The 23,962-nt window shown below is 43.8% G+C and overlaps 2 protein-coding genes across 2 annotated transcripts; both read left to right on the top strand.

Moving 5' to 3' along the window:
* Positions 1–357: 357 nt before the first annotated feature.
* LOC119041598 (zinc-alpha-2-glycoprotein-like) lies at positions 358–5,619 on the top strand. The gene is made up of 4 exons (XM_037134965.2): positions 358–439; positions 2,494–2,751; positions 3,975–4,247; positions 4,788–5,619. Exons 1-4 carry the CDS (start codon positions 373–375, stop codon positions 5,096–5,098), a joined length of 909 nt encoding a protein of 302 aa, XP_036990860.2. The 5' UTR covers positions 358–372; the 3' UTR covers positions 5,099–5,619.
* Positions 5,620–14,546: 8,927 nt separating this feature from the next.
* Positions 14,547–15,276, top strand: GJC3 (gap junction protein gamma 3). Its single transcript, XM_037134980.2, is given in 2 exon segments — positions 14,547–14,753; positions 14,755–15,276. Coding segments are annotated over 2 exon segments (729 nt in total).
* Positions 15,277–23,962: the final 8,686 nt, after the last annotated feature.

Raw genomic sequence — 23,962 nt, 5'->3', positions numbered from 1 at the left:
AAATTGGGCAGGAGGAGACAGGCCACATGACACCATGGACCTAGTTTGGTAATCACACGCTGCTGCCAACAGAAGGAATGAATGACACAGTGGAACAGTGACAAGACCCCAGTCCTCAGATCACCTGTCTCAGTCCTCCATTGGCAGACCATCTGTAGACTCACTGAACACAACATCCGCCCTGGCTGGCCTCTATATCCTGTTTTCTCACTGCCAGGAGAGGAGCTCATCCTGGCACTGTCACTGGCCTGTGCATTCACCTTACCTTGGCAGGGGCTCAAAGCCCAGCCATTCCCAAAGCTATATCTACCTGTTTCCTCAAGTATTCTGCACCAGAACTTCGGGAAGTCCAGTAGCTTCCACCCAGACACAATGAGCACAATGGTGCCTGTCCTGATGTCCCTACTGCTTCTCATGGGTCTTGCAAACACCCAATATGGTAAGTTGGGAACCAAAGGCTGGGTATCAAAAAGAATCAAGGGGAAGTAATGAACAGGATAGATGTGCTGGGAAAGGGCATCAGATGAAGCCAGGATTCCCAGACTACAATAGGAATGGGTGTTCGAAGCTGTCAGCTAACTTGGCTCACACACTTCCAGGAGTACTGAGCCACTGGACTCTTGCTAAGTAAAACCTTAAATAACTAGAATCTAAAATGTTAGTAGGCAAATGAACAGAACTAAGTCCCAGATGCTCTGGCCAAATAGCCCTTGCCCAATATGCCAAGGCTGAGGGTTTCATCTCTAGTCAGGGCAAACAGAAAAGTCAACCTATGAATGCATGAATAATTAGAACAGCAAATCTCTCTTTCACTCTTAGATCAAAAAATAAACTTAAAAAAAAAAGCTTAGATCCAAACAGATAAAGTGACCTGTCCTGTGTCTTAGCCAGGACACAGCAGGGGCCACACAGGTGGAATTTCTGTTCCTCCCTCCTTCCAATGGCTGGACATACATGTCTAACTCTCAGGGAGAAACACAGGACTCCAAAGAGCACTTGTAAAGGCGTGTTAACTGGAGGACGCTTCTAGAAACAAAGGCATTCTCTCACTCCACAGTTAGACACTATGACAGTGGGCCTGGAAGGCTAGTGACTAGTAAAGAAGCCAGATGGAGGTCAGGCAAAACTGGGGTCAATTTTAGGACAGAGTAGTGAGGCTTTTTTTGCCCTACAGAATTTTAGGATGATATAAGCTAAATGGAACAAGTTTAGAATTTATTACACTCACAAGCTGTCAGAATATATGTTTTATAACAATTGATCATATTTAGATTATTAATCACATCCCACACCAAAATGTAATTTAGTCAGGGTTCTTTAGAGAAATGGAAGGAATGATATACATGTACACAGAAAGAAAGATTTCTTTTAAGATTATGGTTCACACCACTGTGGGGGCTGGGAGTCTGAAATGGGCAGGCTGAAAAGCACACTGGGCACCTAGAGAAGATATGGTGTTGCACTGTTAAGTCCAAAGGCAGTTTGGAGGCAGAATTTCTTTTTGTCTCCTGTAGCCTTCAACTGATTACAGTAGGCCCACCCACACTATGGAGTATAATCTGCTTCACTTGATGCCTACCAAAGAAATGATAATAGCAATTAGAAACTAGTTAACAAAAATAACTTCAGTCCTAGAAAGAAGAATCTACCATATGACCTCCACATTAGTAACACCCATGAGAGGGTTACTAATTCATGAGTGATATCATGAATTCATTATGGACTTAATTATTGAAATGCCCCACCCCTCTCTCTGTCCCTGCTTCATACCAAAATGCAGCAACAGCCCAGGCAATCCTGAGATCCATTCTGCCCTTGCCTTATGCTGACCCATTCCAGGTCATTTCCTGAGGTTTCTAGTCAATTCTCCTTTCCACACTTTCTAAGTGTGTATCCTTGTTGGGTTCAACTAGGTAATGCTCCAGTGACAAAGAGAGTTTTTTGTGGCTTAACTCAACAAATGTTTATTTCTTCCTCATGTAAAGATGCATACTGATCAGTCAACTCTGTGTGCCCCCAGGGGTGACTCAAGGATCCAGGTGGTTTGCATTTGGGCACCCTTCTCTTCATCCTGTGGCCTCCACAGTCATCACCTAAATAGAAGAGAGACAAAGGGTTCAAACCAGCTTGCAGGCCTCCAACCAGAAGAAAGACATCACTTCCCTTCACATTCCTTTTTGACAGAACTCAGTCATGGTCCCAATATACCTATAAGAAGACTGAGAAATATTATCTCTGATGTGCTAAGAGACAAAACAATGTAGTAATAAAGACAACATGGTCTCTGAAATATCTACTCCAGAACAGAAGTAGAGCTTATTCTCTCACTTGAGCTTCCAATACTGGGTGGCTGGCAGAGGGGTGGAGAGACCTGGGGAGGAGGAAGCCCAGTGACCAAGCCATCAGGCCTCCCTTCCTTGTCCTCTGCTGTGCCACAGTGGGATTCCTCTGTGTGAACCCAACATCTGAATCTTTGTGTTTTTTTTTTTGCAGGACGTTACTCTCTGAGCTTCCACTACATTGGGGTGTCCAGGCCCAAAGAAGGCTACCCCAGTTTTCAAGTCACTGGCTATCTCAATGATCTAGCCTTCCTCCACTATGATAGTGAAAGTCAAGTGGCTGAGCCCTTGGGCCCGTGGACACAGGTAAAAGGAATGGTGGACTGGGAGAATGAAACCCAGTTGCAGATGGCCAGGGAGAACACCTTCATGGAGACCCTGAAAGACATTATAGGCTATTTCCAGGACGGAGGTCAGTGAACAATGGACTACTGGGGTGGAGGGTCTTAGCTAACGAGGCACTGTTTTTTGTAGCAGAAAGGAATGAAATTTTCATCTACAGGATGAAAATACCCCTTATCTAAATGTGGGGGAGAACAAGTGCAAGTAAACAGACATGTCTGCACTACCTGTCCCCACATCTCAGCTGCCCTTCCCCTTTCCCCATCACTTCCCCAATCCTCACTTTCAGGCCTCAACTCTCACAGCAAGTGAAGTCAGTTTCAGCCCTTACCTAGGCACATCTGACCTCTGAGCTCCACACCCTGACCTCTGAGGTAGATCCCACTTTATAAGGTATCAGATTCACCCCCATGCAGGGATGCTGGGTGGGGAGTGAGCTAACTAAACTTAGGGCAATTCTGACCAGAACTCAAGTGCTGACTCTGCCATTCACTAGCTGTTTGACAGTGAACAAATTCTTAATTATCTGGTGTAAAAATTAAAGAACAAAAACAAACCAAAAACACCCCTGAATTATTGAGTCCTGCCTCCAAGAGGTGAATTCCATGAAAGCTAGAACACACATTGTCTTTATCTCCCCTGGAGCCCCGTCACCTAAGAAAGCCAGTGAGAGTTGCTAAAATGAAATGAAGAGCTTGTGTCTCTCTTCCAAGCAAATGTCCTTTTCCAAGAGCTGTTGCTAATTGGGAAGGGAGGTAGACATTGGAGATTTGTTTGAAGATATTAAAACCCCACTAAGAGAGACAAACTGAGGAAATTGTGCTGACTCAACTGGAGATACCAACTTTACATACAACTGGGAAAAGGGAAAGATCACCTACTGTATTTTAAGCTACAGATAATTTCTGTTTAACTTGAACATGCATTTCAGTGTGTTAGTGTCCATTTCTTAAGACCTCACACTGTAGTGAAACAAAGTTCATTTAAAGAGAAGCCGCATGGGGCTAGGAGATATGTCCACAGTCCATAGCTCTTTGAAGTTCCCTGGCTGGGAAGAATATATCTCAACTCAGACTGGCCTAAAACACCAAAGCATACTCAATTTCCCTCTCTCTGCCTGCTCTATGTCTGGCTAAAAACCCATTTGCTGAGATAAGAGGGGTTCCATGCTTAGGTTTCAAATCCTTTCTTCCTGCTGCTTTGCAAACTGTGTAGGAGTTAGTGCAAACTATTAAGATGGGGCTGATGGATGATGCTAGCTGACTAATTCTAAGGGGGTTTGGGGGAATGCAGGTGATCACACTCTTCAGGGAAAATTCGGTTGTGAGCTTCAAGATAACAACTACTGCGGAGCATTCTGGACATATATCTACAATGGACAGGAGTACATCAAGTTCATCAGAGAAATCCCAGCCTGGTTCCCCCGGCAAACAAAAGCTGTGTTCACAAAAGTGAAGTGGGAGTCAGAAGGCTCTGTGCAAGCAGCCAAGGCCTACCTGGAGCAGGAGTGCCCCCAGATGCTGCGGAATTACCTGCAATACAGCAAGACATTCCTGGACCGTCAAGGTACCCAGTGCTCTCTATGTACTGCTCCCCCACACTGAGCTGAGAAAGATCAAGGTGATCCCAGGCTGGGAGCTCAAAGGAACTTTTCAGGCAAATTCTGTAGTCATTTCTCTCTCTGATATGCCTCCTGGCTTCACTGTGGTGTGTAAAATGTCTGCCCAGGAAGGATGAAGGTGACTAAGTGTGAGCAGGATTGATTGTCACAGGCTGAGACTTAGTGACAAGTAATGAGAAAGAGGGTCCTGTGGACACAGGGCAGGGTCCCAATGGCACAGCAGCAGACAGAAATTAGGAGCAGGGCTCAGACAGTGGGTGACAGGCACCACAAGGCACACAGTTTCTTTGCATCAGAAGTCAGCACACAGTGGGTGGAAAGGGGGGCTGCTGGGAGGCAAGAAAGTGGCCAGGGACATTCCATTATCCCACAAGGAAAGCTCATGGAAAGCCTCAGCTTCCCTGATCTTCTCCAAGTTTCCTTGAGGAGGCACTGAGCAGGGAAACGTCACCTTCAGACCCTCACTCCATTGTATCTCTCCACAGATGCTCCCTCTGTGTCATTCACCAGCCAGGAGGGCCCAGGAAACATCAAGACTCTCAAGTGCATAGCCTACAACTTCTACCCAGGACCAGTCAGTATGTACTGGACTCAGGAAGACTACCCACTGGAGACTGATGAATGGGGAGACATTATTCTTAAGGAAGATGGCACTTACCACTCCTGGGTGACAGTGAAAGTCCCCTCTTCAGACATAGGCCCCTACTTCTGCCATGTGCAACACAGCAGCCTGGCCCAGACCCTCACTGTCCTATGGAATGAGGGGCAGGAATCAGGGGCTGAAACTGCCTCTTAGTCTGCAGACCAGTAACCACCTGTCTGTCCTTTGGGACAGGAGAGAGGTGAGCTGGAAAATGACTGTCATCGCCATCAGCAGAGCCCAGAGAAGCAGTGAAGGGGACACACAGGAGGTGGATTTGGAGACATGAGGTTTGCATGCTGGGCACTGTGCTGACTCACTGCTACATTCCCCCTCAGAACCCATTATCTGATCTCTGAAATTGTATCAGCACCTTTCTACACTAATCAACTAGCCTATATGCAAATAAAAATCAGGTTGTTCAACTGTTAAATGCTGTAGAAACTTCAGCAGAGGTTATCATTCGTCCTGCCCCCAAGCATTTGAATCATCTGGAATTGTTGGTATCCACTGGAAGCAGTATGTCCTGGCCAGTTTGACCAGGGGTCCCCACTCTAGTGTGTCCTGGCCACCAGATACCATGAGCACTGTTTAGGTGCTCACGGCTGAGGTCCCCTCTGCTTGGAAGGTCACACAACTCTGCAACCTCTTTAATACAACCTGAAGCCTACTCTCTACCTCAGATTCCCCTGCATTTGCTTGCCACCCTGTGAGGCTCCCTTCCACTCCAGCTATCCCACCAATCCCACACCACCGTGACCTCAGGGCCACACTCCCCCATTGCTTACCTGGGAGGTTTCCTTCCTCCAGGATACACTCCCAAAGGAGTAAGAATCACTCTGATATTCTTGGACTTCTTCCAAACAATTTTGAGTGAGTGTGTGTGTGTGTGTGTGTGTGTGTGTGTGTGTGTTTAACTGAGTCACCTACCAACATGCACAGATCTAAACTGAAAGAAAACTAAACTAACAAAACAAAAATCAAAATAAGAAATCAAAGCAGAGCTCATAGATGTGACTCTTTTTGTCTGCCTTGGTGCCACAAATTACCTTAACAATTCCTCAGTCTCTCAGGACTATCTTCCCTCTCCTTAGAGAATTTTTCTGGGGATAGTTTACCAGCTAGACTGCAGGGATGAAGTACTCTGAATCAAGCAGGGAACACTAATGGATATAGGGCTTAAAAACAGTCTTTGCCAGTACCTTTGTCATTTTGATGAACACTGCTTTTTTAACCTTGGTTTTAGCACTGGCAGGGTAGCTCAGTTGGTTAGAGCATCATCTCTATATGTCAAGGTTGTGGGTGGATCTCTGGGTCAGGGCACATGCAAGAATCAACCAATGAATGCATAGATAAGTGGAACAACAAATCAATGTTTCTCTTCCTCTCTCTCTCTAAAATCAATCAATCAATAAAAATAATTAAGCATGTTTCCAGCTAGATCTTGCTACTTCAGCTAAATAGCCTTATTTTTCATCAGACATATTTAGTGTTTTCTATTTCCTTTCCTCATTTACTGACAGACTCATTGAAGAATTATATACTAAGTATCTGTTTTATGCTGGAGTTTACCTCAGTTCTGCTTATTGACATAATATCCAAGGCCCAGCTCAAATCTCACCCCCACCCTTGACCACTGCCATGACTGCCTATGCCAACACACACTCTTTGTGCTGAGACTCTTTCAGGTAAAAATATCAGGGAAGCCCTGGCCAGCATGGCTCAGTTGTTTGGAGTGCAGTTCTGTAAAGGAGGGGTCACTGGTTCAATTGCCAGTCAGGACACATGCCTGGGTTGTGGGATCAATTCTTGATTGGGGTGCAGGCAGGAAGCAGGCCACTGATGTCTGTCTCTTTCACTTGATCTGCAACCCTACTCCCCTCTCTCTTGAATGAGAGGAAAATAATCCTTTAAAATATATATCAGCAAAGATTTCAAGAAAAAAATTGAGTAAAGCCAATCTCCATACTATCTAAGGATGTCACAAGCAATTCCAGACCACCCATCACAAACCCACTCTTCTGTTCCTTCCCACATGAAAGAAAACACAAATCAAATCAAAGAAATCAAAGATGGCTAGAGGTAGAGGGGAAAAATGGGGAAGACACAGAAATCAAATTGACTGATTTCTGAACCCCAATTCAGATGTTTTTTCTTCACTCCTTTTTCAAGTTTTGGTGATTATACCTACCTATTTATTCATTCAATAAATATTTGCTGAAAATCTTTCAGCTATAAGATACTGAGACAGATGTTAATATAATAAAGACATGAACCACAAGTATATCATTTCACACAGTGATGAACTCACAACGGTGTTTTGGAGTCAAACTGGGGAGATTTTTGAATAATGCTCTATGGTTCTGGTATTAATTCTTAGTGTGAGAGTTGAAGGCTTTTTCTTTTAAATCCTCATCCAAAGACATACTTACTGATTTTAGAGAGAGGAGAGGTAGGAGAGAAGAAGGTCTCTCCTAGGAGAGACAGAGGAAAAAACATTGATGTCAGAGAAGAGCATGGATGGGTTTCCCCTCTATGCACCTGCACCTAGGATCAAACCCCCTCCCAGGTATGTACCCTGACCAGGGATGGAACCTGAAAACTTTTGATGTACGGGATGACACTCCAACCTACTTAGCTACCTATGCAGGGCTACAGTTAAAGGCTTTTTGACTATAGCGTAGCATGATCAGAATTGTGATTCAGGATTATTAACCAGATATTAAGGAGAACAGTGGATTGGAAGAGGAGCAGAGAAACTAGCTGCAGAAAGCACCCCTCCTGGTCTAACAGCAAAGGTGCAGCTGCTGGATTCCCGTAGCCAGAGTCTCCTGCTTGAGTGTCAGGAAATCCTGTGGCTCCCCTAGAATCTGATGAAGGCCAGATGGCTAGATTACTATCCCCGACAGCAGGACAGCTTCAGGAAGTGGCAACGCTTTCTACTTGGGAGGTTAATAACTGCCATGGATCATTGATTCCATAACTGAGAGCTTGCAGAGATTGGAAACAACCCCCAGTGGCCCAAACTTTTCCCTAAAGCCAGGTTGGCAGACCTCCCTTCTGCCCCTTCAGCCCCTCCCACCTCTGCCTGCCCCAGAATGCAGAAGAGGGAAGAATCCTAAAGAGGGTCACAAAGTGCCTCCTCCCCACAACAGGCTGCTCCTTCTGTCATTTTTTTAAACTTCATCTTATTTGATTTTCCTCACTCCAGGTATGAAGATTAAGTTCATCGTAACTAGAAAGTAAGCACCACAGGACCAGCCTCAGACAACTCAAGACCCTCTCGTTTTTCTTTATGCAGCTATTCTCCAAATTCATACACATCCTCACATTGCAGACCCTTGGCTGTTTATAAGAGATCAGCCTCTCTTCTGCACACCAGCTTCTACTAGGTTCTCTCCCTCCTAGGCAAATGAGTCAGGGTGAGCAGACTCAAATGCTGTGGTGATAGTCACTTACTGACCCCTCTCTCTCTGTGCACCATGAGTTAAGAAACCTCTATGTTGTCTCTCTAATTTTGACAGATCACATTCTGAGATACTGGGGGGTTAGGGCTTCAACATACAAATTGCAGGGTGAAAGACATGACAATTTAGCCCATAACACTGGTCCCAAGAGCTTTCTGGGCTCTGGGCTGGTACTTATTTTACACATTGCAAAATTATAAAGGCCTTTTGGAGTAAAATGTGTCTTCTTAAGGATTCCACAGTGAAGAATTAAGTCCTCAACATCTGGATTTGAATGTAGGAAAGTACCACTACTTGAATATTCTGCTACTTCAGACCCAGCAAAATGGGTTGCTTTCACCTCACCTTCTGTGTTCTCTTTCCCACACTTTCTTGTTCCTTCAGACTCACCATATGTGCAGAGGCATGAGGCTTCTGGGACAAGCTGCCTTTACAGGCCCTGCAATCTCGCAGAATTGTGTCCACCAATGTTGTTTGAGAACAAGCCACAGACACTGCCTGGCTAACTTCAGCCCAGCACCACCTCCACCCCCACCTCAGAAAGGATCTTTATTGGTAAGATTTTAAGTAGTTTGCAATTAAAAGGAACAATTGAAGAACTGTCTCTCAGGGGGCCAACAACACACAGTTGGCAAATATGGGAGCAAGGGGGAAGCCACAATAGCTCTAAAAGGAATAAAGTGCCTAGGAATGCATGGATGTTCCCCTAGAGGAGAGGATCAGTCTTTAGTGCCCCAATTTAGAGAGCTTGTTGTTGGCAACCAAGTTACCTACCTGTGGCCTAGAATCTGGTATTTGCCACTTCTCTTTAGGAACCCAGGTTAGAAGCTCACACAAGTGCTCCTGACTCCAGCTCTCACACATCTCTCATCTCCTGTCCATCCTTCCTTATGCTCAGCAAAGCCCAGGAGAACAGTTCTCTGCAGAGTGACTGCCTAGTTTGGCACCAGGAGCATTGGAAATTCTTTAGTTGATGACTGCAAACCACACAAGACACAGCATTAGTTAAGGGACTGAACACAGGAGGTGAAGTGTTGTTTGACAGTCTGTATAATAAGAAGTCAGACTGCTCACCCCCGAGAGAAGAGAGGTATTTTCCTGGAAAGATCTAGGTAAGATCCCTACCCCAAATTCAGTGACAAGACGCATGGATGTGGATGTTTCTAGAGATGAGCTGCCAGGTAGAAAACAGGGAGGAAATGAAAGTCTGCTTACTGAAGAGTGAGACATCCTGGCCCCTCTTCTCCTGATCTTTTCTTCACTTGCTCTCCATCTTCAGATAGTGAATCTCAAGGCCACGTATCTCCTCAAGTTTAATTTTTTAATGAAATTTGTGCTTCCTCTCTCCACTCTCATGGTTTTTAAAAAGTGGTTTTTCAAGAGAACAGAGGTGAAAACATCTTCACATCACTATCCTCCAAGCAGAAGTCTAGGTTTCCTTTCACACTGGGAACCATCATTGCCCCATTGACAATAGTAGCTGGGCCACTTTCAGCCTATACCTCCTGCTCCACTTGCAGAGTTTCTCACTTTTGTTTTTCACTTTGCATGGAATGAAAACGAAAATGAAGAAACTGAACAATTTCTGCAGTGTTCTTTCAGCTTTTCACTGTCTTCAGGATGGATTTAACTTCCATTCTGCATAGCCTTTGCCTCTTAAAAATTTTATCCAGGCTACCTGTCCATATCTGCCTGCACCCAAGCCCGAATTTCATTTTTGATTCCTGTATGTATGATGTATATCCTATTGTATTTTTTAAGTGCTTAATGGAGACTTCTTGCCAAGATGGAGGCATAGGTAGATAAGCTTTGCTTCCTTGCACAACCAAAAAAAGACCACAACAAACTAAAAACAAAAAACCAACATAACTGCAGAAAATCAAATTGTATGGAAGTCCAACAGTGAAGGACTTAAAGAAGAAATATTCATCCAGACTGGTAGGAGTGGCAGAGATTGCCCATCTCAGAGATTGCCAATGCAGAGAGGACAGTGGCAAGGTTGTGGACTGGAAGGGGCAAGGCAGTGGCTGGAAGACCAGGATATCCCACATTTGCAGACAGATAAACTGGGAGGAACAACTAGGGAGTGAGACAAACCACTTGACCTAGAGTTTATTTCTATTGTGGAGAAATAAAGCTCAAAACCTCTGGCTGCAAAATTCTGTGAAGGTTGTGGCAGTGGGAGAAACTTCCAGCCTCACAGGAGAGTTCACTGGAGAGACCTACCCAATCTTAGAATGTACGCCAATCCACCCACTTGGGAATCAGCACCAGAAGAGCCAAAACTGCTCATGGGTGGTGGGAAAAAATGACTGAAGGCAGGATGAGAGCCCAGCAAGCAGCACTGTTCCCTCTCTGACCTGTTCCCCACATACGGTGACACAATGAAGCGAAGTGGGTTTCTCTGCCCAGGTGAATACCTAAGGCTCCGCCCCTTACAATGTAACAGGCCATTGCTGAGACAAAGAAATATGGTCTAAATGAAAGAACAGATCAAAACTCCAGAAATAGAACTAGGCAATGAAGAGATAGACAATATATCAGATGCAGAGTTCAAATCACTGGTAATCAGGATGCTCACAAAAATGGTTGAGTCCAGGTGCAGAATAGAGGAAGAAGTGAAGGCTATGCAACATGAAATAAAGAAAAATATACAGGAAACCAACAGTGAAGGGAAAGAAACCAGGACTCAAATCAATGATTTGGAACAAAAGGAAGAAATAAACATTCAACCAGAACAGAATTAGGAAACAAGAATTCAAAAATATGAGACAAGGCTTACAAACCTCTGGGATAACTTTAAGCACTCTAACATCCAAATCATAGGGGTGCATTTCGATGTTAGAAGAGAAGAGAAAGAGCAAGAAATTGAAAATTTATTTGAACAAATAATGAAGGTGAACTTCCCAAATCTGGCAAAGGAAATAGGCTTCCAGGAAGTCCAGGAAGCTCAGAGAGTCCCAAATTAATTGGACCCAAAGAGGCACACACCAAGGCACATCATAATTAAGTTACCCAAGATTAAAGATAAGGAGAGAATCTTAAAAGCAGCAAGAGAAAAGGAGATAGTTACCTACAAAGGAGTTTCCACAAGACTATCAGTTGATTTCTCAAAAGAAATCTTACAGGCAAGAAGGGGCTGGAAGGCAGTATTCCAAGTCATGAAAATCAAGAATCTACACACAAGATTGCTCTATCCAGCAAAGCTATCATTTAGAATAAAGGGCAGATAAAGTGCTTCCCAGATAAAGTTCATCATCACCAAGCCCTTATTATATGAAATGTTAAAGGGACTTATCTAAGAAAATGAAGATCAATACTGTGAATAATAAAATGACAATAAACTCACAACTATCAACAACTGTACCTAAAAAGCAAAAACAAACACAAACCAAGCAAACAACTAGAACAGGAACAGTATCACAGAAATGGAGACCACATGAAGAGTTATTGGCAGAGAGGGGTAAGAGGAGGATGAGAGAAAAGGTACAGGGAATAAGAAGCATAAATGGTAGATATGGAATAGATGGGGGTGGGGGAGGAAGTTAAGAATAGTATGGGAGGACTTCCACCAAGATGGAGGCGTAGGTAGAAACACTTTGCATCCTCGAACAACCAAATCTAAAAACAATAAAGTTTTAACAACAATAAACGCAATCAAACCACACAGAAAATCGAACAATACGGAGTCTGAAAACAATAAACTGCTCAGCTAAACTGGTGAGAGGGGCAAAGCCAACAGCGGAGGGGGTCAGGCAAAAAAGATCCCCCGACCCGGGCAGTGTGCAGGCAGCCGAGGGCGCAGATCCCAGGTGCAGGCTAGCTACAGGCAGACCCAGAGAAGAAGCGTGGCTGGCTGGCTGTGGTCGGTCGCGCATTTGTGCGTAGATAAACCAGTGAAGAGGCGAGCATTGAGACAGATCACGCAGGCCCCAATAGCACAGGGCGGCAGGCTCCCACATTTGCACTCAGATAAACAGGCGGGGGTGAGCGGTGGGACGTACTGGATGAGCTGAGAGGACTGCCGTTGCTCCCTCTCTGACCCCGCCCCCACACACAGTAACACAAACCAGCAACCTGGGCGGCCCCGCCCTGGTGAACATCTAAGGCGCCTCTTCTCATACATAACAGGCACAAACAGATAAAAACATGGCTCAAGAACAACTCAGAGCCCCAGAGCCCATAAATCTAAGTGATGAAGAAATAGCCAAACTTTCAGATGCACAGTTCAAAACACTCGTGATCAGGATGCTCACAGAACTGGTGGATTTTAGTCACAAATTAGAGGAATATATGAAGGCTAAACTAATTGAAATGAATGGTAATGCACAGGAAACCAATAGTAATGGAAAGGAAACTGGGACTCAAATCAAGGGAGCAGACCAGAGGAAGGAAAAAATGACCAAACAGAAAAATATGAAGAAACAAGAATTCAAAAAAATGAGGAGAGGCTTAGGAACCTCCAGGACATCTTTAAACATTCCAACATCCGAATTATAGGGGTATCAGAAGGGGAAGAGGAATAGCCACAGGTGGAAACCTTATTTGAAGAAATAATAAAGGAGAATTTCCCCATCCTGGCAAAGGCAATAGACTTCCAGGAAATCCAGGAACCTCAGAGAATCCCAAAGAAGTTGGACCCAAAAAGGAAAACACCAAGGCACATCATCATTACATTAGCCAAGATTAAAATGAAGGAGAGAATCCTAGAAGCAGCAAGAGAAAAGGAGACAGTTACCTACAAAGGAATTCCCATCAGACTGTCAGCAGATTTCTCAAAAGAGACCTTACAGGCAAGAAGGGGCTGGAAAGAGGTATCCAAGTCATGAAATCTAAAGACCTACAACCAAGATTACTCTATCCAGCAAAACTTTCATTTAGAATGGAAGGACAGATAAAGTGCTTCTCAGATAAGATCAAATTCAAGGAGTTCATCATCACCAAGCCCTTGTTATATGAAATGTTAAAGGGAGTTACCTAAGAAAAAGAAGATAAAAAAGATGAACAGTGAAAGGACAGCAAACTCACAGTTATTAACAACCACACCTAAAACAAAAGCAAATTAAGAGGACAGCTAGATCAGGAGCAGAACCATAGAAATGAAGATCACGTAGAGGATTAGCAACAGGGGAGTGGGAAAAGGAGAAGGGGGAGAAGGTACAGAAAATAAGTAGCATAGACAGTAGATAGAAAATAGATAGGGGGAGGGTAAGAATAGTATGGGAAATATAGAATCAAAAGAACTTGAGACATGTGTTCATGAACTAAAAGGGGGGAATGCTGGGAGAGGGGTGTGCAGGGTGGAGGGGAATGAAGGGGGGAAATAGAACAAATGTAATGGCATAATCAATAATATATATATATACATATATATATATATATATATATGGAAAAAATAATAGTATAAAAAAGGAGAAGCCAAAGAATTTACATATATGATCCATGGACATGAACTAAGGAGGGTGGGGGAGAAGGCTGGTGGGAGGGTAATGCAGAACTAAGGGGAGGTGCAGGGTGGAGGGGGATAAAGGGTAGGAAAAAGGGGACAACTATAATAGCATAATTGATCAAATATACTTAAAAATAATAAAGATCAGAGCAGGAAAGGCTAAAAAACAAAACAAAATAAAGTGCCTGATGTCTTCCAAATTTTTCATTGTTTTTTAAATACAAAAATCTTCTCAGACTTATGCTTTTCTGAGGTTCCATGGCAGCTAACACTCTTTAAGGACATTGTGACATTTTGAAAAGACCATATTTCTTTTCTCTTGACCATTCTTGAATGAGGACAGATATTTCAAGAGATTGCTGACCACCAAGGTGTGCTTCTTCCCGCTACCTATCCTGACAGGTAACCCTCAAGGGGACATAATTGTAAGGCCATAGATTAACAGGAGATGCCTCATTGACGCTTACCAAGTAGAGAATCTTAGATTTCTTGCACAAGCTAGAGAGTCAGATCAATTTTTTTGTTCTTCCTCAGTCACTGCAGGGCATGAAAAAACCTACCACACCAGAACACCAGAGGGAGAACAAGGTTCTTGATTGAGCTTAAGCACAATAACCCCCAGCAGCCCTGAGATACCCCTTAGGTTACAACCACTCATAATAACCTGTCTTCAGTGCTCCACAGTAGGATGTGCGGCAGGTTCCTGAGGCGGCTGGTGGCTGAGGAGAGCTGGCACTCCACCCCCGTGGGGTGCCTCCTTCTTCCCGTGGTCCTGGGCTTCCGCCTTGTGCTGCTGGCTGCCACTGGGACCGGGGTCTATGGCGATGAGCAGAGCGAATTCGTCTGTCACACCCAGCAGCCAGGCTGCAAGGCAGCCTGCTACGATGCCTTCCACCCCCCTCTCCCCACTGCGCTTCTGGGCCTTCCAGGTCATCTTGGTGGCTGTGCCCAGTGCCCTCTACATGGGTTTCACCATGTATCATGGCATCTGGCATTGGGAAGACTCGGGAAAGGTGAAAAAGGAAGAGGAGACCCTGATCCAACAAGGACAGGGCAGCATGGATGCCTCAGGGGCTGAAAGGCCCAGGCTGCTCTGGGCCTATGTGGCACAGCTGGGGGTGCGACTGGCCCTTGAGGGGGCAGCCTTGGGGGGACAGTACCATCTGTATGGGTTCAAGATGCCCAGCCTCTTTGCATGTCGTCGGGAGCCTTGCCTTGGCAGTATAACCTGTAATCTGTCCCGCCCCACTGAGAAGACCATTTTCCTAAAGACCATGTTTGGGGTCAGTGGGCTCTGTCCCTTCTTTACTCTTTTGGAGCTTGTGCTTTTGGGCCTTAGGAGATGGTGTGAGCCCCTGGGGACTTCCTCTTCTTCCTGCCACACCCCTGCCCTGGACAGCACAAGGATCCTCCAGTGATACTCTGTACAATCTGCTTGACAAGACTTATTCTTTCCAAAATACCATGTGCCCCCACAGTCCAGTTAATAGTGGTAACATCTGATGACCTTCCCCAGCAGTGAATATAGCCAAGTGTATGTTTCCCTCCACTAAATGACCAAACCAATTGTCTTCCTAAAAATCCAGACTTGGGATCAACAGTGCCTGCAGTCTATGTCAGGGGCATGAACAGAAAAAGGAGGAAATCTGGGTGTGCTCGTTGTACGTTAGCCTGATGTACAAGTGGAGGGAATGGCTTTTGGGCCTACAAGGAAAAACAAAATCAGTAAGAAATCAGAGACAGATCATACAGACCCAGAGAGAGATGAGAGACAGGGGGCGGGGAGAGTAAAGAGGGTGCTGTCTGGGTTGCTGATGGCTTTCCAGTTTCTGTTCCACTTCTTTGAACAGGACTGAAACTGGGCCTAGGGAGCCAGGCTGACAGTGTTCCTGCCCCAACCCACTGTTTCCCGATCTAGACCCTATGGGACATTTGGATGAGAATGTTGGGATTGACAGAACCCCTACTAGCATGTGACTAAACATCAGCTTAACTGGAAAATGAAGATTCTAGGAGAATCTGGCTTATGTCCAGGGGGTTGCCGTACAGGGAATAGGGCAGACTCTGAGGCTGGGTGGAGCTCCAGGGGCAGAAAAAGCTCTGCCCCATGAGCAGGTACTTATGCACAAATCACACCAGTGAGGCAGAAACTGCCGAATGTGCGTGTGCCACCAGACTGGGGAACACATGATGTTCTGGACACACTTCTCCACATTATTTACATACTGACCCACATCACTTCCCTCACCACAGGTTGCTGCATCAAGGTCTCCAGAGGTAATCCTCTAAAGAAAACACAGAAAGGAGAAGTATGAAATAAAGGCCAAATTGCTCTGAGTTAAAATGTTAACATCCTCAGTAGGGGGCGCGCAAGAGCTAACCACACACTAATGTTTCCCTCTTCTCCCTTCCTTCCCTCTTCTCGCCTCTCTCTAAAAATAAATAAATAAATAAGAAACAAAGCTTGATTAAAGTCTACTGCATTAAAATTTAAAATGTGTACAACAAAACAAAAACAAAGTGAAAAGCATATAAATCCACATGCCAAGAAGATATGTTTTTGTGTGCATAAAATCAACAAAAGATTTAATATCCAAATGCATTTTTAAACACCAACAAATCACTGCGTAAAGGCAAGTGGGGAATGGGCAAATATTATGAACAGGATATTCACAGAAGAGAAAATAGGAAATGGGCAATAAATACTCAACTTCACTAGTAAATGGGAAAGTGCAAATTAAAACAGTGAGATATATCAAAACCACAAGACGGCACCACTTCATACACACTAGGATGGTCCGAATCAAAAAGACAGACAACCAGTGTCGGTGGGGATGTGAAGAACTGGAGCACTCACACACCAGTGGGAATGTAAAGTGGAGCAGCTGCTGCAGAAAACAGTTTGTTGGTTCCTCCAAAGGTTAGACAGAGTGGCCACATGGCCCAGCAATTCTATTCCCAGGTACATACCCAAAGAAATATAAACATATATCCTCCTAAAAATTTATATAGGAATGTTTATAACAGCATCATTCATAATAGCCAAAAGGTAGATAAAAACTCTATGGCTATCATTAGTTCGATAAAATATGGCATAATCACATAGTAAAATACTATTCATTAATAAAAAGAAATGAAGTACTAATGCATGCTAGATCATGGATGAACCTTGAAAACATTATGGTAAGTGAAAAAAGTCAGTCTGCCCTGGCTGGTGTAGCTTAGTGGATTGAGCGCAAGCCTGTGAACCAAAGGATAGAGGTTTGATTTCCAGTCAGGGCACATGCCTGGGATGTGGGCCAGTTCCCAGCAGGGGACGCACAAGAGGCAACCACACATTGATATTTCTCTCCCTCTCTCCTTCCCTTCTCCTCTAAAGAGAAATAAATAAAATCTTTTTTTTAAGTCAATCATAAAGGCTCACATGTTGTATGATTCCTTTCACAGGAAATGTCCAAATAGGCAAATCTGTAGATCAGGCAGTAAAGTAGGAGTTGACTGGAACTGGAGGTAGGGGTCGGGATGATAGCTAACTTTTGCATAGGGTGTCTTCTGAAGCCAGTCGTGGTGGTGCTTGCACAACTCTGTAAATGCACGGAAACCGCTGACGTATTCAGACACGTTAAATGGGTGGATTGTATGTGAACTACATGTGAATAAAAGTGTTTTTTTATCAAACATGTACCTTCCCCTCACCTACCCAAGGGTGGTGAGCAATGAGAATGCTCACATACTCCTGGTGGGAAAGTAGTGGGGGGCAACCACTTCAAACAATATCTAGTAAAGCCAGACATTTACAGATCCATTTACTGAACAACGTCACTCTTTGGCATGCACCCTGTGGAAATCCATGCAGATGTTCAGGAAGAGATGAGTGCAATTCTATGTATGCAACATTGTTTAGGATAGTAGAATTGGGGGGGTTGCTTTTATATTTTATTGTATTTTTCCACTACCATTTATCCCCCCTACGCCCTCTTCCACATCCACCTCCACCCCACTAAAATTTGTTTTTAAAAAGATCGAGTGTTTACCAATAGACTACTTGATGACATGAATTGTGGCACTTTCGTAGGATGGAATGCTATACTGAACTTAGAGTTAGTCAACTAGAGCTACATGGGTTACTATAAATCACTTCAGAAATATATAACTTCATAAAAAGGTAAGTTTCAAAATAACATCTACAGTATATCCACTTTATAATGTTAAATACATGTAACCCAGTATTATTTATGGATTTATCACATGCAGTAAACTAAAAATATGCAGAGGCGCAGAACCAGGACATTCACAAAGTAGATGCCTCTGGCAAAGAGACGATCGGGCCTATACGGACTGTGTGTATCTGCTTTCCTCATGTTTTAGGTCTTCGAAATGTGTGTGTGTGAAGCAAAAAATGACAACATGCTGAGATTTAGCAAAACTAGGTTGTTATTTCACATTGGTTATTATAATATGCTCTACGTTTTCTGCATTATTGAAATATTTCATAATAAAATTAAAATACTAAGTGGCATTTAAAATGAGATTTAATTAACATGCATTATTCTATTTAAATTTTTTACTTTCAAATACTGACTGTACACAGCAGCAAATTCATCCGGGTGCACATCAGTGCTGTGGGGTTTCAGGAGGTCCCTGAATCTGTGGACAGGGGCACAAGGAGGCAGGAAGAGGTGGTTCCCAACAGGGATGGATACTAGTTTTAAATGGAGACTGTAAAAGAAAATGGCCTGGCCAAATTCATGTGGTTTATGAATGACAGAGGCTGAACTTGACCCCTTCTTGGGATCAAGAAGAAACTTCTAATTACCAAGCCACTGCTATACTCACTGCACTTGTTCCTCCAAGTTCAAAGTCATACAGACTCCTCAGATAGGAATTCAGAGGCATTTGAAAGATACCTCTTGCGGCCATATGAATATTAGGTAATCACCAAGACAAACTTCATCACTAAACATACTGTTAGTATAAAATTAAAATATGTATCATAAAATGCTGTACATTCATTAAAGAAAATGTGTATGTTTTAAATAAGAGTATAAAGAAGAAAAACTCAATAAATCCCGTCACTCAAATATGATCTTTCTCAACATTTTTATTTTGCTATACATTAATTTTTTAAAATATATAAATTTACAACTTATGTCCTAATTATTTCCCATGTCCTGAAATATCCTGTGAAAGTTCTCCAGTGATAATATTCTATTGAATTGATGCTCCCTGGCTTAACTAAAACACACCCTTGTGTTGGAGGCTTCTGCTATTTCTAGTTTTTGATAGCGTGAATATTGCTGTGATATCTTCATGTCTGCCTTTTTAAAGCTTCTTGATGCATATTGCTAAGCTGTTTTCTGAAACAACTGTCCACCCTTCTTGAGGACTTTTTGTTTTCAGATATGAGAATAAGTTCTTAATACAATACTATTGAATACCTCCATCCCCCCCCCCAAAAAAAAGATATAAAACGGGGGACCTGTGAGTTTAAGTTACTGGCTAAACAAGTGGTCTTTGGAATAAAATTTAACAGCTTTTACTGGATGCTGTGCCGTTTATAATTCTGGGATTTCTCTACCTCAGTTTTCTTGTCTGGGAAATAGAAATAATGTAGAACTTACCTCAGAGTGTGATGAGGATTAAAGTGAAATAACACAGTAACTCTTTTTAGGGGCTGGTACATAAACATTAAATAATTATTAGCTATACTAGTTATTATTATGTTTGTTATTGTTATTGAGATAAAGGCCTTCTTAAGCCAGGTACTGTTCAAAAATCTACCCGTACTAATTAATTTATTCCTCCAGGCGACAGAAGTGTTGGGAACACCTCCCACGTTAGACCCTTACAGAGGAGTGAGCCCTCCTTCCCCCTTCGGTCCTCCCTATTCTGCTCCTTGGAAATGGACGGCGTGCCCGAATCTCCGTCTTGCACTGTGACCGTGACAACAGCACCCTGGCGATAATGGAATCAAAAGGTGAAAGCAACCCAGGTCCCTGGTGACAGTGGAGCCAGCGATCCAGCCCTGAATTGCCTAATTCAGACTTTTTAGATGTGAGAGAAATAATCCTCTGTTTTGCTTAAACCAGTCTTACCTGGAGTCTCATACACGTCTGTCAATCCTACACCCTAGCTCGTACAGCCGGCCACCAGGAAGCTTCTGCCATTTAAGTCATTCCCGGGTTTGTATTGAAATGAAGCCTCAAACTTCTGAAATGGCCTTTCCCGAAACTGAGACAGGGACAATTAAAAGGTGATAAAAACCCATAAACAAAATGTTTTCCACTTGGTCAGGTTGTTGCTACCCAAGTAGACTATTTCTCTAAGCTGCCTAAACCACTTGTACATTAATAGTTAAGAAATAGAAAGGAAAAGTAAAAACACGAGAGTGATCCCCACGTATTTTCAGTATACACACTGTACTCGCCCTGCTGTGCCCACTTAGGCCCGCCTTTCACAACCATCTGTCCACCAGCCATTTCTACTGTGTTGTCCCCCTGGTGCCTCCTAGGCTCACGATATCCGCTGAGGGAACAGTCGGCTTCTCTGGACCCTTGAACATCCGATCCTTACGAGCAGGATCTTAAAACACATTGTGCAGTGTGTCTGCGTCAGATTTCCTTCTTAGGCTAGTGGAGGAAAACTGGCTTTCAGGATTCAGGAAAGACATTTCTATCCTAGGTTGCAGGCTCCGTTGCAGTTGCATGTTATTGCCACGAGAGGGCATTATGTGTCCTACTAAAGATTCGGAGGGGATTCTTCCGGCAGCGCTAAGACGCTGTGGGGCTCCAGGGAGCTGAGAGGAGGACATTCTCTTCAAGTACATTTGGTGGCCCCATTTATAATTTTGGCGTCGTCTCCCTCCGTTTTCACATCTGTCCTCCAGCTTTTCTACGAGCATGTCCTGAAGACACTTAAGTTTATCACAAGTCTGAATTCCAGCAAGGTTTTCCCCACTCCACCCCACCCCCAAAGAAAAAACAACATCCCCCCCCACCACCACCCCCTGCCTCAGGCCTCTGTATCTCAAAAGCATTTTTATCCTCCCAACATTAGTTGGGAGGATAAAAGACCATTAGTTCCTGTCCCCTCCCTTTTTCCCCCATAAAGCCAAGATGTTAGTAAAGCAAAATTATGCTCTAATTCTGGCTCTTTTCTCCACCCAGCCTGCACCTCCCTCCTTGTGCTTCAGACAGGTAATTTGGAGTTCTCCCAAGACTCCCTCCTTTCCAATCTTCCTTAAAACTCTGATGACACAGGTAAGATCACAGTGTTTCTTCCCTCTTTAAATGTTAAGATAAGGTGGAAACCCAACTGTCCATCGAAGGGTAAATGGATACATAAAATGTGGTCTGTCTAGCCATACAATGAGGTATTAATCAGTCTTAAAAAAGGAAATTCTGGCATATACTCCAATGTGGATGAACCTTGACGATATTATGCTAAGAAACAGCATGACTTGGATTAATCCAGAACCAGCTGTTCAACCCAGATACTTTTACCAATAGACCTGGCTTTTGAGACAAAAGTCTCAACACATGGGAAATGGTGGAACAGAGAGATCAACTTCTAACATAACTAATTTATAATAAACCTTTAAGTTAGCTATTTCCTCAGTCTCCAACTTCCATTTTTAAATAAGCAAAATTTCTGGGCTGAATTTTGTTTCCTCAAGTAGACTTCTCTACTAAAGAAAGGAAAGTTCTCAATCTCCATTTTCTATCTTGGAATTGTCGGGATGGGCGGGGTAGGACAAAATGGCAGCTGAACTACAACCCAAATGGCGGCTGAACTACAATCCGGAAAAGGCGTCTGACGTCAAACCGGAGAGACAAAAGGGCGGGCTTTGCCAAAACAGATATCCGCATAGTAACCTGAGCCCGAGGAAAGCCGCCAATGATATATTGCCACTTTGTTCAAAAGGGACCAATCCCCAGCTCCCACGAAGAGAGCCAACCAAAATAAAGCCCCGCCATATTCCCTGCTTGGGTGCGACTTCCCCGGCCCCACTCTGCAGACTAGAGAACCTTGCCCCGGTGCACAAACCCCAGTAAAGCTCTATACTGCCTAACTTTGTAGCTGATTGTCATTTCTTCCTTGGCAGAGCCTAAGAAAACCTTTCAGGAATAACTTCCCCTAAGAAGTAATAAAGCTGGCATTCTAGTTTTCAAACGAGACTTTGTGGCTTTGGAGATTGAAAATTTGTCTCAGGTATCTTAGTGTACTGGCCAAGAGAATAAACTAAGTCTAGAATTAGCCCCGGGGCTGCTCCTGCCTCTTCCAGTTCCAGTGTGGCTAATCTGCAATAATGATGGTCATATGATTTTTCTTTCATTCCCTTTTGCAGAGTATCATGTGGGCGCCACTAGCCCCCTTGGCAAAGCCAGGGGGTCAGGCCGGCATAGCTACTGCTCGTGGAGACGTGACCGTAAGCCCCCCTTGGCAAAGCCGGGGGGCCGGGGTCAGCTGGCAAGGCCGCTGCCCGTGGCACAGTTTCTCTCCACCTTGCTTGGCTCCCTGCCTGGAACCTGCTGTGGCTAGACAATAGGTCTCCCAAGAAAGCTAGAGAGCCTGTTTCCCTGTAGAAGGGTAGGTCATGCACCGGTGCTTGATAAACAGAGAAGTTTTGATAGCACCCTGTGTTCCCCTGTTGTTCCGTGGAGTAGCTTTGCAGAAAGGACAAAGAAACTAGCTTGGGTGCAGCCCCCTCCTGCTTATTCCCCATAATTGTAATAAAAGTCTTGAATAAACGGAGTTCGGGGCTCAGTGGGATGCTGAGACCTCTCCAACCTGACTCCCTGTGTCCTTGACTCATTTCCGCCCCCTCCCCTCTCCTGACGAGGCTGGTCCGCGGCAGTATCACATTTATTTAGAGGTGTGTATACTGAACCACCCCTGCATCCCAGGCATTCATCGCATTTGATCATATTGTATGATCCTTTTAATGTGTTTTTGAATTGGTTTGCTAACATTTTGTTGAGAAGTTTTGCATCTATGGATATTCAAGGATATTGCCCTGTAGCTTTCTTTGTGGTGTCCTTATCTGGCTTTGATATCAGGATAATGTGCTGGCCTCATAAAATGAGTTCAAGAGTGTTCCCATCTCTTAAATTTTCTGAAAGTGTTCAAGAAGGTTGGGCATTAATTCTTTTTAAAATGTTGGATAGAATTCACCCAGGAAACCATCTTGCCCTGGGCTTTTATTGTTGGGAGATTTTTGATCACCGATTCAATCTCCTTACTTATTATCGATCTTCAGGTTTCACACTTGGTAGGTTTAGCTTTCCATTCTGCTTTTGTGCTTTTCAGCTATGGATAATTGTACTGGGGAAAGGGGAGATGGTTAATTTTGGAAAATAAAACACTATATACAACCTTCAAATACTCCTACCTTGCTCTCCAAATACAGAGCTTAGGGTATCTGAGGAAACCGCCGCAGGAGGGGGACAGTGAATGGGAAGGGAGGTGTGACTAAGAAGGTCACCCTGTTTTGCCTGGGTGTAGTCCTGCTCTGGAGTGGATTCCGAGCTTAGGAACCCACAGACCAGACACTCCTGTGTACATTCCCTACTTTCCACACATCCTACTGCTAATTCACACCTCTGATGCTGCTATTTTCTTTTTTTAATTCTTTTGAATTTCTAATAGTGTTGCCTTTTTCTAGTTCCCAAAGCTATGTAAAATGCAGGACATTAGGAACAATATGCAGAGTGAAAAATAATCACGTTTCTTCTAACAGTGGCAAGACTTTTCTAATGCTCTCCCTGGTACTAATTTTCTATAAATACCAAGTAATTTGCTCAAAGCTATTATAAGCTTTTTTGAAAATCTTACAGAACCTTCCTTATACCTGGCATAGAGTTCCAGTTTTTTGTTCCAATCCCTTGAAAAACCTGTGGTTGGGGTGGTATTGTTACAGGAAAACGAAGCAACCAGACACTGAGGGATTCTGGAGTACGAGGTTTATTATTAACGTGCACGGGCCCAGAGGAGTCAGTCTCCAAATTCTGAGCCCCAAACAAAGGATTCTTGGAGGTTATATAGCCTAGGGGTCTTCCTGTCTACATGGCAAAGTGGGATACAGAAGCAGAATGCAATAATTAG

This window comes from Artibeus jamaicensis, unplaced genomic scaffold, assembly GCF_021234435.1.
Source record: "Artibeus jamaicensis isolate MK-2021 breed Jamaican fruit bat unplaced genomic scaffold, CSHL_Jam_final contig_956, whole genome shotgun sequence".
Taxonomy (NCBI): domain Eukaryota; kingdom Metazoa; phylum Chordata; class Mammalia; order Chiroptera; family Phyllostomidae; genus Artibeus; species Artibeus jamaicensis.
This window is presented reverse-complemented; position numbering and strand designations above follow the sequence as displayed.

Coding starts and splice junctions, on each gene's coding strand:
- LOC119041598 (XM_037134965.2), top strand. CDS start 373: ATGAGCACAATGGTGCCTGTCCTGATGTCCCTACTGCTTCTCATGGGT. Junction 440..2,493: donor TCTTGCAAACACCCAATATG/GTAAGTTGGGAA, acceptor TTTTTTTTGCAG/GACGTTACTCTCTGAGCTTC. Junction 4,248..4,787: donor GACATTCCTGGACCGTCAAG/GTACCCAGTGCT, acceptor ATCTCTCCACAG/ATGCTCCCTCTGTGTCATTC.